The sequence below is a fragment of the Rhinolophus sinicus genome, linkage group LG03 (assembly GCF_036562045.2).
Source record: "Rhinolophus sinicus isolate RSC01 linkage group LG03, ASM3656204v1, whole genome shotgun sequence".
NCBI lineage: Eukaryota > Metazoa > Chordata > Mammalia > Chiroptera > Rhinolophidae > Rhinolophus > Rhinolophus sinicus.
In genome coordinates this window covers 4,913,742-4,930,732 of record NC_133753.1, presented here as the reverse complement: position 1 = coordinate 4,930,732, position 16,991 = coordinate 4,913,742, and the positions used below count along the sequence as shown (strand labels likewise).

General features: G+C 53.5%; 1 protein-coding gene across 3 annotated transcripts in view; it reads left to right on the top strand.

Annotated features, from left to right (window-relative positions):
- Positions 1-1,260: 1,260 nt before the first annotated feature.
- Positions 1,261-16,991, top strand: part of HHIPL1 (HHIP like 1) — a 31,773-nt gene continuing 16,042 nt past the window's right edge. Inside the window, exons 1-2 of one of the 3 annotated variants that reach the window (XM_074326943.1) lie at positions 1,261-1,454; positions 15,729-16,375. In XM_074326943.1, coding sequence (XP_074183044.1) covers positions 15,825-16,375 — 551 coding nt within the window. In that variant the 5' untranslated portion in view covers positions 1,261-1,454; positions 15,729-15,824. Of the gene's footprint in view, positions 1,455-8,835; positions 8,964-9,000; positions 9,411-15,728; positions 16,376-16,991 lie in introns of those variants that run through there. The other 2 variants (XM_074326944.1, XM_019751566.2) reach the window with 2 other exon arrangements.

Genomic DNA, 16,991 nt, shown 5'->3' with positions numbered 1-16,991 from the left:
TAACAGCATGGACCTGGGCCCAGTCTGCGGGGCTCAAATCCTCCCTGTGTGGCCCTGGACAAGTGACTTCACCTGTTTCTCCGCTGTGAGGACTAAGTGTGCTAGAACTATGGTGGCCCACGTCGGCGCTCAGTAAATGTCTGTATCCTCATCCCTCCAGCTGGTGCAGCTGTCTGTCCTGATGCGGGAGGAGACGTGGGCTCACCACGACCGACTTTACAGGTGATTCTGACTCTGGGATAGCTGGCCTCAAGTGTGGTAACTGAACGCAGCTGTGGCTCGGACAGTCCTGGGGCCCCAGTGGGCACTGGCTCTGGGCTGGTGAAGCAGCTGGGCGGTCCCGGTCTCTGTGTTTGTGATCCCTGGGCCTCCTGGTTCCCACGGAGCTGAGAGGCCACAGAGGAGCCTGCCAAACAGGTTCCTGGCTTCCCAGCTTCCCAGCTTCCCTGCTCCTGTCCCAGCTCCATCCTGTTCTGGTCTGTCCTGTCAGGTGGGACCAACGGAAAGAGGTGGAAACTGCCCAAGACCACTGCAGGCCTCTGGGACATGGCCCACCCAGCTGTCTGAGCTCTGGGCTTGCAGGCCAAGTCTGCAGCTTCAGGATGGGGGAGTCTGGTATCTGTGTCAGGCCAGAGCTGGCCCTGTGGGCTCCCAACAGGATGGGTGCTGGCCTGCAGGCTGCCCGAAAGGGATGGCTGTGCAGGCATAGGGTGGGGAAGGACAAGGGCACCCCAGACAGAGGCACCAGTATGAGCAGGGGACAGGCAAATGGACAGAGCAGAGGACATGAGGTCCCCCAGCGAGTTTCGCTAAGGCAGGCTGGGCCCAGGTGCTGAGGGGATGGGGTGAGTGGGGCAGGTGAGCGTGTGGCTCCGCGTGTAGGACAACCTCTTTCTCTCTGTCTTCTCTGAATGAAAAGTACGACAAAGATTGCTTTAAACTTTTTATTCTTTTCAGGAGAGGTGTGTGGGGTCACAGGTGACATCAGCTTCTTGTCCCCATATTCCGGACAAGGAGGATGGAGGAAGAAGCACTGTCTGGAAATACAAAACGCAGAAGTCCAGCCCACGTGCTTTTCTCCCTCCCCCTGAGGATCCTCGGGCTTTGACCTGATCACCTCTGGACATCGCGGGGCCACCAGCAGGCTGAGGCAGCTCCATGGAGCCCCCTGGTGGCCTGAAGAGTTGTTGCGTCCACAAGGGCAGGGGCGGGCTCACTCCCTGACATCCATTGAACTACGTAGGACCTTTCTCGTGACCCAGACCGGTGCCAGGAGCTTCTCTGGGTGCCAACAGGGAAACGTCGTCTCCCAACAGGGAAACGTCGTCTCCCAACAGCCCTGTAATGTGGGCGTCACCACCATGTTATACATGTGGACACCTGGAGGGGACAGTCCCATATCATCAGGCTGCTGCTGAAAATCCATTGTCAGGGAAACAAGCAAGAGGCGGACCGTAAGTGAAAAATAACATGACCGTGTATTCGTTTAAAAATAGAGTGCCTGCATAGACTGTGGAAGATCACGCGAGAACCTGGAATCTTCTGCACTTTCTGGAAGCAGAATCGGGGGGCTGGGGGCGTAGGCTGGAAGGAGCTCTCATCACGGGGTTTAGTTTTGTGTTTTTGGATTTTTTTAATGACATAGACGTATTGCCTATACTTAAAAATACATGAAAGATTTAAGTATTCATGGACATTCAATGACAGAAAGGAACTTGGAAGTGACCAAATGTTCTCCCAGGTACAGCAGCTCTGACAGGAGCTGCCCAGGACCTGCTTGTATACCTCCAGTGATGGTGTGCTTACCCCTTAACGGGCCAACTCGTAATCGGGAAAGACCCTCTCTCCGTGGACTGAAATCTATCTGCCTGGTTTAACCTCTTCCTCCTGAGGTGATCTTTTAGGTGTCTGTAGAATGTCTAGGATTGGCTGAGCGCCTCCTGGGTGCCAGGGGCCATGGTTTCAGATCCCAGTGAGCTCAGAGTCCAGTTTCTGGATTCTAAGCAATGGGTGGGATTTTGAGGCCACGGGGTACAAGCCCTGGCCGAAGCAGCACTCACCTACCACACACTGGGCAGGTGGCTGTTTGTAACAATAGAGAGGAGGCCCTATTGCCCAAAGCCTCTGGCCATTCACAGTACCCACAATTCACTGTGTCACATCCTCTACCCCTACTTCCTGCTGTCTGGTCTCTTCAGAAATGCCTTAGTGATAGGCATCTCATGCCCTTGCATTGGGGTGTTCTAATCAGATACATCTGACTGGTCAGCCATTCTCCACATCTCTGAGCCTCAGTTTCACCATCTGTAAAATGGGGTTAATAGTAATACCCACCCTGGAAGGTTGCTATGAGGACCAAGTGAGATAAAAGTAATATGCACTGGAGGGTGTGAGTAGGAGTCAGGGTAGGTAGTGGAGGAGAAGAGACTGGCCAAAATCACTGCTAGTAAGTGGGCAGGATGGTGGGGAGCAGGGAGCTGGGGCTCCTGGGTACAATAGGTCCTGTCTCAGTTTGTTAGGACTGCCATAACAAAGTACCACAGACTGGGTGACTCAAACAAGAGAAACTTATTCTTTTGTGGTTCCAGAAACTACAAATCTGAAATCGAGGTGTCAGCAGGGCTGGTTCTTTCTGAGTACTGGGGAAGGAGAATCTGAGCGTGGTGTTGGCATTAGGTCCTGTCCTGGAGCAAGGCTATAGCTCTCACTTCTGGGAGCCTAGCAGGATAAGAGCAAAGCTGGCATTTTTTCCTCAGGGGACTGGGGGATGAGGGAAGGGAGGCTGTGCTGGGCTCCCCAGAAGGTTCCTCTTGGTCGGCTTCTGAAAAATCTCCCAGCCACGGGCCCCTCTAGGGAAGTGTGCTCAGGGGCTCAGGGTGGGCAAATGTCTTCCCCTGGGCTTCTGAGCAAGAGCCTGGGTGAGCCTCTATTTGGGGCTGGAGGTGGAGGTGCCTCTGCCCTAGAGGTGTTCGGGGTGGGGGCAACATTGGTCAGACCTCTTGGTGGGGGGGCCCTTCCATTACATTTCCCACCTAACTCTTCTCCAGGCCTGCCAGGGTGAGATGCCATTCCTTTTTACAGATAAGGAAACAGAGAGGTGAGGGTCCTGGCTTAGATGTGTATCAAGGCAACAGATTAGAATAGTGTTAAAAGGTGTGCTGGGAAAATTGGAAGACTTATAAGAGCGAATAAATGAACCAGGCTTTGGCTGCAGGACTTCTAAGAGCCTTTAGCAAAGAGGTACATCTTGAATCTTCAGCAGGGGCTTGGAACATGGTATTTCTCAAACTTACCTGACTGTGGCACCCTATGTAGCCCTAGCCCCTGATGAAAACACCCAAAACCCATACCCTACAGAACAGAGCGTGGGAAATGTCTGGAGACAGCATTTGAAATTGGAATCCCCCGGAACAGCTGGGCCAGTTAGCAAGTTGCAGAGCTGGGACGCAAACCCAGTGCTCTGGATTGCTAACCCACATTGCCTCACACTGTGGCTCACAGTTCCTCATGTTTCAAAACAGATTTAAGACATCTGAAGCAGATGTAGTCAAGTATTCACGTGGCTGAAGTCTGGTGGTGTGTTCTTGGGTGTTCTTTCTTCTCTTCTTTATAATTTTCTGTAGGTGTAAAATGTCTACAAAAGGTGGCCCCAGGCCCCTTGCCTGGCCATGAGCCCCATCACACAGGTAGTCAGGCTGCCAGGGTGGCAGAGTGATGACAAACTCACACCCCAGCGCATGAGACGACTCCTAGCACATTCTCTGGCTGTGGCTGAGTGGCCTAGGAGGCCAGGGCTGCTACCCTGAGACAGGGAGTCAGGTGGCCCAGTGGGTAAACAGGCTGCCCCATGGCCTTCTTTCCTCCTCATTCTGGACAAGAAACTAATGACCGTGTAATTAGCAGATGTCTGGTCTGCAGGAGCCGATGCATGGCTGCCCACACTGACCCAGTCTGGCCGGAAGAGGCTTTGGATGTTGTACTGGCCTGCCTGACCTAGTTCTGGCAGCCGATGGTGCCCACTGGGCTCCTGGAAATGTGGGCAGTGCTCCTAGACCTTCAGAGCCAATGGGCTGGGACCCAGAGCAGCCAGCAGTGGCCTGGTCTTACCTCTTCCCCACCCTCACTCAAGAGGTATGGAAACTGGGGTTGAGATTTGGGGGAGGGTCCTGCATGGGGTCAGGGAGGGGAGATTACAGCAGGGCTGGGTGTCCACCTTGTGCCAGGCGGGGCCTGGATGGGCGAGAAGGCAGCCTTTGTGAGCCCTGAATCATCTGCTGACAGCACAAAGCCAATGTTTGGGGAAGCAAATCCGGAGGTTTTCTCAGCCACAGGACTGGCTTCCGTGGCTGTTTCCATCAGACAGGGCTTGAGGGTACATCAGCTCAAATGATCAGCTTTGTCCCTGCTGCTGACACTGTCCTTCCCCCACCTTCCCATAAACATCCCCGGCTCCAGAGGCATTTGGTGAAATTGTCCAGGCCATCTAGCCTGTGGCTACAGGCTATGGCAGGAGCTCAGGCCCTGCTAGTAAAGTCAGAGAATTCGTTCATTTATTCATTCATCCACTCACCCATTCCTTCATCCTTTTGTCCATCCATGTGCTTATTTGTTCATAAAAACAATAAAATGCCCAGCATGTGCCAGACACCTTATCCTCGGGGTTCAACAGCCAGTAGGGATTAGAGGACTCCATTCTGGCTTCTATTACTGAAGTTTGTTTTGTCTGAAATTAATATAGCTACTCCAGGTTTCTTTTTAGTGGTAACATGATGTGTTGTTCTCCATCCCTTTTTTTTTTATTTAATTTTTTAATTTTACTTTTTTTTTTAACAGTGTGTACTTCCAGGACTTTTTTTTTTCCCCCAAGTCAAGTTGTTTCGATCTTAGTTGTGGAGGGTGCCGTTCAGCTTCAAGTTGTTGTCCTTTCAGTCTTAGTTGTGGAGGGTGCAGCTCAGTTCCAGGTCCAGTTGCCATTGCTAGTTGCAGAGGGCGCAGCCCACCATCCCATGCAGGAGTCGAACCGGCAACCTTATGGTTGAGAGCCCGCACTCCAACCAACTGAGCCATCTGGGAGGCAGCTCAGCTCAAGGTGCCAGTTCAATCTTAGTAGCAGGCGGCGGAGCCCACCATCCCTTGCGGGACTCGTGGAGTTGAACTGGCAACCTTGTGGTTGAGAGCCCACTGGCCCATGTGGGAATCGAACCCGCAGCCTTCAGAGTTAGGAGTACGGAGCTCTAACCGCCTGAGCCACCAGGCCAGCCCCTTCATCCATTTATTTTTAACCTGAGTCGTCATATTTAAAGTGATTTCTTGTAAACAACCTATAGTAGGGCCTTGTTTTTTATCCACTCTGACAGTCTACGAGTATGTCTTTTATTTATTTATTTATTTTTAATTTCTTTTTAAGGAGGGTACAGATCACAGTGGCCCATGCAGGGATCGAACTGGCAACCTTGGTGTTATTAGCACCACGCTCCAACCACCTAAGCCACTTGGCTTGCCCAATTATACTTCTTTTAAAAGTTATTTTAGTGGTTGCTCTGGCAAATGCAATTTACATTTTGTTTATGCTGTAATTTTTTTATTAATAGACTTTATTTTAGAACAACTTTACATTTACAGAAAATTTTGAGCGAATAGTACAGAGGAAATATACACTTAAAAAAAAAGATTTCATTGGGGAAGGGGAACAGGACTTTATTGGGGAACAGTGTGTACTTCCAAGACTGTTTTCCAAGTCAAGTTGTTGTTCTTTCAATCTTAGTTGTGGAGGGTGCCGTTCAGCTTCAAGTTGTCCTTTCAGTCTTAGCTGTGGAGGGTGCAGCTCAGCTCCAGGTCCAGTTGCCATTGTTAGTTGCATGGGGCAGAGCCCACCATCTCTTGTGGGAGTTGAGGAATCGAACCAGCAACCTTGTGGTTGAGAGCCCACTGGCCCATTTGGGAATCGAACCGGCAGCTTTTGGTGTTAGGGGCACAGAGCTCCAACCACCTGAGCCAGCGGGCCGGCCCCAGAAATACACACTTTTAACTAACATAAGTCCATCTTCAAATAACACTTCCATTTCCTGTGTGGTGCAGGTAATGTATCACAGGGTATTCCCAATTCCTTCCTCCCACCCCTTATGGCATCTTTGTCATTAATTTCACTTACCCATATGCTAGAATCATCCAATATACTGAGTTTCTGGCCTATATCATTTTCCTTCTCCTCAAAGAACTTCTTTTAACATTTTTTTTTTTTGTAGGGCAGGTCTGCTGGTGATGAATTCCTCAGTTTTTGTTTTTCTGAGAAAGTCTTTGTTTTCTCCTTTACTCTTGAAGGATAATTTTGTCAGGTATAGAATTCTAGGTTGATGGCTTTTTTCCCCCACCACTTTAAATACTTGGCTGTACTCTGTTCCTGCCTACATGGTTTCTAAGAAGTTTGCTGCCATTCTTCTCTTTGTTCCTCTGTTGGTGAGGTGTTTTTTCTCCCTCTGGCTTCTTTCAAGATCTTCTCTGACTTCAGTTTTCTGCAGTTTGAATATGATATGCCTAGCTGTAGATTTGTGTGTGTGTGTGGGGAGGTGGGTGTATTTATTTTGCTTTATGTGGTCTTAGACTCCTGGATCTGTTGTTTGGTATTTGTCATCCATTTTAGAAAATTCTCAGCCGTTATTACTTCAAATAGTTCTGCTCCATTCTCTCTTTCTGGTTTTCCAATCACACAGATGTTATGACCTTTGAAATTGTGCCACACTTCTTGGATGTTCTGTTGTTTGTTTTTTTAACTCCCCCCCGCCTTTGTCAATTAATTTGGGAAGTTTCTATTGACGTATCTTCAAGTTCACTGATTTTCCCCTTGGTCATGTCCAGCCTACTGATGGACTCATCAAAGGCATTATTTTAAAAAAAGTTTTATTTATTTAAGTGTGTTTTTCCAGGACCCATCAGCTCCAAGTCACGTAGTTGTTTCAATCTAGTTGTGGAGGGCGCAGCCCACAGTGGCCCATGCGGGGATCCAACCGGCAACCTTGCTGGTAAGAGCACTGCGCTCTAACCAACTGAGCTAACCGGCCACGCCCAAAGGCATTCTTCATTTCTGTTACAGTGTGTTTGATTTCTACCATTTCTTTTTATTTTTTTCTTAAAGTTTCCATCTCTCTGATGACACTGCGCATCTGTTTTTGCATGTTGTCGACTTTTTCCACTAGAGCCCTTAACATATTAATCATAGTTATTTTCAATTCCCTGCCTGATAGTTCCAAATTCTGTGTCTTCCCCTGAGTCTAGCTCTGATGATGTTTCCCCGTCATACTGTGTCTTTTCTTGTCATTTAGCATGCCACGTAACTTTTTCTTGAAAGCCAGACATGATGTACTGGGCAACAGGAATTGAAATAGATAGACTATTAGTGTGAAAATTTATGTGATCTGGCTAGGGATTGCTCGTGTTTAATCTCTGCTGCAGCTGTAGGAGCTAGTGGCTGCAAATTCCTCCGCTGTCCTCCTTTTTCCCATTCTCTTTGAGATTTCCTAAGAACCCCACCTTAGATAGAGTGTGTGTCTTGTAGCCCTTGGGGCTGTAACCCTGTTACTATACTAGAGGCCTGTTGAGGTGGTAGTGAGGAGTTGGGAGGAGAAATGTTCCATAACCATATGTCCCTGGGCTGTGACAGTCACTAGTGTTTCTTAGTTTCCCTCCCTTAGGTAAGACAGGAAGATCAGAGGGGGCTGGATTTGGGGAAATGCCTTCCCTCAGGGTGGATAGGTTCTGGTAAAGCCATTTCCCCTGGAGAGTTGCCTTTGCTATGGAGAAGGCTGTGGGTATATTTCACAATGATGACTTTCTCTCTCCCCCTGCAAGAGCCATGAGGAGGCCTTGCGGGGGGGTGATCCTGGAGGTAAAAATCACAAAATTTTGCCCCCCACCTTTGGGCTGTGAATCCCTATCCCCCGAGTTTCTCAGTCTCATACTAGTGCACACTCAGCCCCCAGCAATTCATCAAAACTCCCGTTTTAGCCATCCTACCAGTTTATGGCTCCAGCAACTTCTTCTCCTGAGGAGCAGATCTCGACTGAGACTGGATTTGTTTGTCTCTCCAGGTTTGAGGGTATTGGTGGACCCTCAGAACTCAGTTCTCTAACTGGTCTAAGAAAAGTCATTGATTTTCAGTTTGTTCAGCTTTTTTCCTATTGGCAGAGAGGTGTGACGGCTTCCAAGCTCCTTATGTATCAGAACAGCAATGGAGATGCTTGTGTTCTCAAGTACCAGCTTGCTGTGTGAGCTGGGCGAGCTCCTGACTGCCCTGTGTTCCGTCATCTGTATAAAGGGACCCACAATCCAGGGGAATGGTATAGGGCAGAAGCTGGGCCAGGAGCTGCAGGATGGAGAGCTGCAGGCCCACCCAGGAGGCATGCAGTGTGGGGGGGAGCAGGCCCAGCCGTCCTGGGCTGTAGCAGAATCTGCTGGCTCAAGAGGGAAGAAAGGGGAGAAGCTTGGGGTGGGGTCCAAGAGTGGACTCTGGAGGCTGCCCCAGCCTCCCTCCCCACACCCCCGCCGAGGTTTCACTTCTACTTGTGATTCCCCGAGCAACAATGCCTGCCCTTTGTACGGCTGCATCCCCATTTTTAGGTGATTTCGTGAGAATTCCCAGCCATCATCTCTATTGTTAACCCCCCCCCCCCCCCCCCCCCCGCCTGGTTAGAGGTAGGACTGGAACCCCAGAGTTCAAGCCTCCCTCCCGGGGCTCCTGGGCTAAATAGCGCCTGAGGGAGGAAGCTGTGTCCCAGGCAGCACGGGGAAACAGCCCGCACCAGGGACCCCAGGAGGCAGGCCCACTGCCGTTGTCCTTGGAAAGGCTCTGGGTCTAGGAGGAAGACGCTGCCAGACCAGCGCAGCCGGAACAGAGGTTGTGCGGTGTTCGAGTTCTGTTCCGTGCCCCTCCTCCTTCTTCAGCCCCACCAGGGCGTCCCGCACCAGAGGTGACTATCTTGCAGGGCAGGTCCCCAAACTCGAGGCCCTGCTGGGTGGCCCCCCCTTGCCCGCTCAGCGATCGCCCAGGGAGGGTGCCGGCGAGGCGGGAGGCGGGCGCTCAGGGCGCGGCCGACAGCTCCCCTGGGGCCGGGGCGGAGCGGGGCGGCGGCGGCATGGCGGGCGGGCGAGCCGGAGCCGGGGCCGGGGCCGGAGCGCTGCTGGCGCTGCTGGCTCTGCGGGTGCTCCGGACAGCGACGCACCCGCAGTGCCTGGACTTCAGGCCGCCCTTCCGGCCTCCGCAGCCGCTGCGCTTCTGCGCGCAGTACTCGGCCTTCGGCTGCTGCGCTCCAGAGCAGGACGCGGCGCTGGCCGGCCGCTTTGGGGCCCTGGCGGCGCGCGTGGACGCCGGCTTGTGGGCCTCGTGCGCTGGCTACGCGCTCGACCTGCTGTGCCAGGTGAGCGGGCGCGCGGGCGGCGGTAGGGCGCGCGCCTGGGACCCGTTTGCCCAGCCGTGGGCGGCGGCGGTGGCAACACCATTGGGCGAGGATTATGGGTAGGCAGTGGGCTTTGGACCCCGAGCCCCCAGCGGGAGTAATTCGGCCCAGAGCGGGAGGACAGGCATCCTGGGACGGCCAGGGCTTTGCCATTCACTGGCTTTGTGACTTGGGCCTTCTGTGGGCCTCAGTTTCCCCTCCTGAAGCAGGAGTCCGAACGGATGCTGTCATCACTCCCTCGGCATTTAGGGGCTCCTCTGTCCGGGGATCTTCCAGTGCCCCGTCCCAGGGAGCCCGCCACCAATTGTCGGGGAACCAGGGTGGGAAGCCTTTGTTCCTCTCAGCGCTCCCTGGCGTTGTCCCAGGGGAGGTGGGAGCCCAAGGGCCTGCCGAGGGCATGGTCAATGTACTGGCCTTGGGTTTGCAGGGGGCTTGGAGGGGACAGTGCTCCCAATGAGGGTCCTTCCGCTGCCCCCAGGGAGCAGTGTCAGAGCCCATCCCGGACTCTCAGACCTTGGGTGAGCCCCAGGCCTGGGATGCCCAGGCAGCTTTGGGCCCCACCTCTGCTGGTGCTGTGGCCTCTCCCGAGAATGGTGCCTGCACCAAGCAGAGGCTCACTCATCTTTCAAGACCACCTGAGTGACTTTTTGGTGAAACCTATCTGTCCCCATCTCCCTTCTGAGGATGGAGCCCCAGCTTCTCTTCACACGAGGTTGTGCCTTAGCTGTTCATTTTCTTCCTGCGTGGGTCTGATTCCGAATGGCTGACGGGAACCAGGTGGGTAAGGGTCAAGGCTGTTAAGCCCTAAGGTTGGCCTTGTCCCAGCACCTGGGCAGTGAGAGGACTTGGAGCTAGAGATGTCCTGCAGGGTCAGCGCAGTGTCCCAGCCTTCAGCCAGCAGGGCAGGTGCTGTGGGCGGGGCAGGAGAACTGGCTTAGAATCAGACAAACTAGGATTTGATCCTGGCTCTGCCACTTCCTGGCTGTGTGACCCTGCGCAGGTCACCGCTGCACTTTAGTTGCATCATCCTTAAAATGGGGGCAATCTTAGCTGCCCCCAGGGTTGCCACACAGGCTAAATGACATATACAAGGGGCTCAATGGACAATTCCAGTTGGATTTCTCTGCTGCCTCCTTGGCCCCCACTAGCTGCCCAGCCCTGGGTGGGGACCGAGCCAGGCCGAGAGGCTGATTCAGTGAAAGCCTAGAGAGGCAGGGACTTGCTTGTGGGTCACATAGCCCAGTGGTGGCCATGGTGTGGGCAATTGGACTGCACTCATTGCTAATGTGAGCAGACCATCTGGGTGGGAAATAAGAGGGGTTGGGAGCAGATGGGGGGCCCTGGGGAGCTCCAGAATGCAAAGGATGGGGGTGGTGCTTGCCTTTGGTAGACTCTGCTGAGGCCCCACTATGCATCTCAGAGGAGCTAGAATGGTCTGGTCAAACGTCTGCCTCCCTCACATGCCTGAGGGGTTCCTTGGGGCCAGGTCCTGCGGCCTTCCCACCCCTGATCACATAGCAGGATTCATGCATTCATTCCACATTTGTTGATTGAGCACTTACTATGTGGCAAGCTCAGCAGGTCTGAGGAGGAGGAAGGAAAGGGTCAGTCCTGCTGCCTCCGCTGGCAAGAGGTCCCCTATTTTCTTGGGAACCTTCCCAGTACCGCCTGGCTTTGAGCAACAAGCAGTGGAATGGCTGCTAGCATCTCACCCCAGGTTTTTCTGCGAGTGACCTCATGTCTGGAGTGAACTTGGAGAGGGCAGTGGAGACTGGATCATGGTTTCCCTGGAGGGGCCTTGTGGGAGACTGGGAGAGAGGCTGGACAGATGAGTGTACTCTGTGAGCCAAGGCTGTGTCTGGGTTCAGCTCCTCCTGATTTCCACCACCAGGGGAGGTTGCCGAGGTACCTTATTTACAAGGTTTAGTGAAAGGCAGCAGGCATTCAGGCATTCACATCTGCCTTGGGGAGATGGACTCCAGACAGGAAAGAGAGACCATGAAAACATGACTGCACCCACAGTCCCCTCCAGAACCTGCCCCCATCTGGCACCCACAGCTCTTCCAGATGCCCAGAATAGCTCCTTAGCCAGAGGGTGATTGACTTTCCTGGATCCTTCAGACCCTTTCTTGGCGCTTTCTTGGAAAGGCCACACTTTCCCTGGAAAAGTCAGGGAAGGCTTCCTGGAGGAAGGAACATTGAGTTACTATTATTATTATTATTATTAGTTTTGATAGCCTATATTGTTTGAGCATTTACTGAACAAAGTAGCATATGCATAAATTTTATGAAGTTGGAATTCCTGTCCCCTTTTACAGATGAGGACATAGGCATAGAGAGGTTAGGGAATTTGCCCAAGGTCACACAGGAAATGGTAGATTCAGTCTCTAGTGTGCTCTGACTCCAAAACCCTTCTCTTAATCACTTTGCTATATTGCCTGCCCTCTTGAAGCCCCACTGTGTGCTGAGCCCTGGGTCCCATAGTCAGGGGGATAGACATACATGCATAGAGATAATTAAGTCCTAGCTAAGCAGACCAGCTGAGCCATCTCTGGCAATGGTGATGTGACAGCAGAAGTGGAGAGTTCACCCAACTAGCTACAGAATAACAGTTTGGTGAGTGTTATGTCGGAGATATGGACAGAGGGCTGTGAAAGCATCTACAAGGGCCAGGGAGGAGTCAGGGCCCTGGAAAAATGGAGAAGTAAGAAGAGACTTTTGCGTTGGGACTTGAGTCAGGAATAGGAGTTTTCCAGATGCAGAAGTGGGTGGGGCAGGAACATCCTACAAGAGAACACTGTGCGCAAGGCCTCGGTCTTCCTAAAGAATGGGTGGTGGACATAAGAAGCCTTCCGGACTCAGGACCATGCGTCAGGAGTATCAGTGACTGCACGGTGGCAGCCTTGGGGCAGTGAGGGGGGCAGGCTGTTTGCTCCTGGGTGGAATGGCCCAGGCAGCTGAGCACTACGATTCTGGGTTTTCTGCCACTTGCCCCCACTGGCTACCTTCTGACCATCCTCCTTGTCAGTAGCAATCCCTGCACCCCTAGTCATTTCCTGCTTCTGGACGACCCAGGTCTGGGCACCAGGTTTGCACTGTGTGTCAGTGGAAGTACGTCGGCCAAGAGCAAGGGCCTACCAGATCCAGTGTTTCGATGCGTGGGTGCTGGACTTCCCTGTCTCCCTAGAGACCCTCCTTACTCCCTCTCCAGTTCTAGTCTGCGCTTTGGTGAATGGAGGACACTCAGATTGGTTTCTAGAAGTCTGTTCTGCTCCCCACTGTGTCTCTGAGTCAAGGGTGGTGCCTGGCACACAGTCAGTGCCCAGTAAACAGTTGTGGGATGAGACATTGCTGACTCATGTAGAAAGAGCCCTGGTCTGGACGTCAGAGGCCTGCGTCTGAGCCAGGCTTGGCCACTTCTTGACTTGTGACCCTTACGCGTCAGTTCCTCATCTATACAATAGGAGTCACAGTGACCCTACCACACGGAGAGTAAATGAAGCGTGTGTGCACACAGACTCCCCCTGGTCCTCCCATAGCCATTGGCTGGACCACAGGAGGCTCTCGGGGGACCGTGGGGGGAGAAGTGGCACTGTACAGAGGCCAGGCCCGGCCGTCTGGCCGCTTGTCAGCAGAGCGGAGCGTGTGAAATGTGGTATCCCCGTCTGGGCCTGGGACAGTGACTGAACCTCTAAGTGCGTATCACCAAGTGGCCCTCGGCTCCACAGTAGCAGTGGCGGGACCAGGAAGACAGGCTGTGGTGTGACCAAAAGCCACAATCATGTAACGGGAGGGAGTAGCCCCTGGCCTGGAGCCTGAGAACACAGCCAAAAGGGCAGTCTGCCACCGCTGTGCTGGAGGCCTCCTGTTGGAACCTGGCCGGGCCCTGCCTGTGAGGGGGGAACACACGGCTGTCAGCACCTCCCCTCCTGCGGGAAGAGCAGCCCCTGAGGCCTCCAGGGCCCATAGCTGAGTCAGAGCTGGCCTTGGCTGGGTGAGCTCATGATGGAGCGGTGTGTGTGTCAGACACAGACAGAAGTAATTATATCTGCTCTTGTCAGGGGCTCCGACCAAGGGAGGTCTTTAGAGAGCCTGGGGAGCTGAGGACTGTGCCCTGGGCAGGGAGGTGCAAGTAAGATGGTGCCAGGGGCTGGGTAGTTAGCAGCCAGCCAGTGGAGCTGGAAATACTCTGCTTCTCCCTTCCTCCTGCCTGCCAACCCAAGCCTGTCCACTCTGGCTTGTGACCTTGGTCAGTGGCTTCCTTCTCTGAGTCTCTGCTTCCCCATCTGTACACACCTCTTGCCTGCAGATGCCTCAAGGGGGAAATTCAGATTCACTGGAGCACCCAGCCTGGTCCTGGCCCACAGTCTGCCCGAATGCCCATGAGCTGTTACTGTTATTACTATGCTCCAAAGGCCATGGTTATTATTTAAGGCTGAATAGAATTCTGTCTACAAGGGAAGGGCATGCCTGCAAAGGGAACAGTGCATGCTAAGGTTCAGAGGTGAAAATGTCAGGAAATGGAGGGTGGGCAGGAAGCGGGAACACTGGAGATGGGAGCTGATGGCAGAGCTATGGGGAAGCTGTGGGCAGAGTGGATCAGGCGTCAGTGAGTATCTGGATACGTCTGTGTTGGCTGTCAGGCTAGGGGGAGATGGGAGGTGGGGTGGGCTCTCAGCTCTCAGAGGGTGGGTGCTGGAGGCTTGACGCTGGGAGAGGCCTGGTCGGGTTTGTTGCCTCCACCTGAGTTTCCCAAAGCAGAACCTAAGGCAAAGCTGGTGGGCTATTTCCTTATTAGAATGAGTCGACCAGGAAGCTGGAGTGATGGGTGGAGGGAGAGCCCAGTTGAGGATGTAGTTTCCAGCTGGCTACTGCTAAATGTGAGTGATGCTTGAACCTGCGGGCCCACGTTTCCAGGAAACCATATGAACTGTGAATCAGGACTGTTCGTGGGCAGGGAGGAAGGCAGAACAATTCAGCTGTCAGCTCCCTCCTCCCAGGGGTCAAAGGCTTGCCCCAGAGGTATTACCTCCTGCACATTCCAAATCATGGGCACTGCATGGGGTCCACAGTGTCTCATGAATGGGGAAGCCCTTGGTGGGAGGCAAGGGGTGAGCCATGGCTGTTGGTTTTTACCCTGTGAAGTTAGCGCCCAGCAGAGCTAGAATGGGGGCCACTGAGGCTGAGAGGGTCTGAAGAGGTGCCCCAGGGGGTCTGGTTCCTTTATCTCATGGGAAAACTGCTCTGGTAGCTGACAGAGTAGGGGCCAGCCCCTGGAGTAGAGGACAGCCCTAGGCCTCTGCCTGGGAGAGGCTGTAACAAGGTGCCCGAGGGATGAAGAAGAGGAGGATCCAGGGGGGTGTGAGGCCATGGGCGTTATCAACACACACATGCACACATACAGGTGCCAGCCTCCGTGGTGCTGGGGAGAGTGGGCTCGGCCTGCGACCAAGCCCAGACTCCTCCAAGCTGTCTGAATGGCACTGAATGACAGCCGGGGGAGGGGGGGCTGCCGCAGTCTCTCCATCTGTAGCACTCTCCCCCCATGGGCTCTTGTGAGGATTAAGTGAATAACGGAGGTAGGAGCACTTAGTCACCATTAAGGGATGGTCAGGCATGTTACTATTCAGCAATTTCCCTCAGTACTCACCAAGAGCCTACTGTGTATGTGCTGGGCATTGTCTTAGGCTCTGGGTGGGGCAGTGACCAAGACAGGCTACAGTCCTGCCCTCATGGAATTAATGTCCTGAGGAAGACAGACAATAACCATGTAAATGCATTCATTTTTATTATAATATCAAGTCATGTTAGATGTTGCTTTTTTCTTTTATAAGCTGAGTTGGAGGCCAGGAGGAAAGGGAGGTGGTGGAAGGTGGTCAGGGAAAAACTCTGAGGAGGTGGCCCTTGAGCCGGGAGCTAAACAAAGCAAAGGAGGCATCACATTAAAAGAGAAAGTAGATAAGTACCTCAGACCCTCCTGGCACACAGCAGGTGCTCAAGAGTAGCTACTGATGTCGTTGTTATTAGTCATAGTAATAGTTGTGGTTATTTGTCCTAACAGAAGCATTAAGGCAAGAGAAAAAGAATGCCAGCGAGGAGGCTTGAGGCCTGCTGTAGTTGCTGCTGTAGTTGCGACTAATCCTGCTAACAGACAGATGGACTTGTTCCCATTTCACAGATCAGCAGCCTGAGGTCCTAGGAGGTGGGGTGACCTACCCAAGGTCACACAGCTGATAAGTGCCACCACAAAGCATCCCTGAGCTGTCCCTCTCTTTGCAGGAATGCTCGCCCTATGCGGCCCATCTCTACGATGCAGAAGACCCATCCACGCCCCTGCGGACGGTGCCCGGGCTCTGCGAGGACTACTGCCTGGACATGTGGCAGACCTGCCGGGGCCTGTTCCGCCACCTCTCACCGGACCGCGAACTCTGGGCACTGGAGGGCAACCGTGCCAAGTTCTGCCGCTACCTGTCCCTGGACGACACGGACTACTGTTTCCCGCGCCTGCTGGTCAACGAGAACCTCAACTCGAACCTGGGCCGTGTGGTGGCCGATGCCAAGGGCTGCCTGCAGCTGTGCCTGGAGGAGGTGGCCAATGGGCTGCGCAACCCCGTGGCCATGGTCCATGCCCGGGACGGCACCCACCGCTTTTTCGTGGCTGAGCAGGTGGGGCTGGTGTGGGCCTACCTGCCCGACCGCTCGCGGCTGGAGAAGCCCTTCCTGAACATCAGCCTGGCCGTGCTCACCTCACCGTGGGAGGGCGATGAGCGCGGCTTCCTGGGCGTTGCCTTCCACCCTCGCTTCCGGCATAACGGCAAGCTCTACGTCTACTACTCGGTGGGGGTCGACTTCGACGAGTGGATCCGCGTCAGCGAGTTCAGGGTCTCGGAGGATGACGGGAACACCGTGGACCACGAGTCTGAGAGGTGGCCTCCCTGGGGAGCCGGGCTGGGTGGGGGCAGGGCTGGAATGCGGCCAATATGACCATGTCAATTCATGCTGTGTGCCGCTCAGGTTGTTAAATGTTTGGAACATCACCCTGGGGAAGGGGCTGAACCCCACGTTCTGTTCTGGGGTCAGGGGAGGGACAGCTGCCAAGCAGATAGCACAGGATCAAGTCCAGACCATCAAGTTCAGATGGTCCGTTTCATTTGGTTCTCATAAAGCTCAGTGAGATTAGTATAACCTTCCCCGTTTTATAGATGAGGACGTGGCAGCTTAGAGGTGAAGTGACCTGGTAGGTCACACAACCAGGAAGCATCAGAGCTGGAACCCTGGTCTGTCAGGAAAATAAATCCTGTACCAGATAATTCAACAGGCAGAATTTGATATGGGAATTAGTTACTGAGGTGTTACAAATGATGGCAGAGCAACCTGCGGAAGAAGTGAGGCAACTTTGAGTTTAATAGCTGAAGGAAGCTGCTTCTACCTCTTGGGCTGGAGGACAAAGTGAGAAGGTGGGGTGACTAGACCCCCAGAGCTGGAGCCACTCAGTGGAAGCTGGAACCATGGTGGGCCCGGGCAGGGGGAGCTAGACCCAGG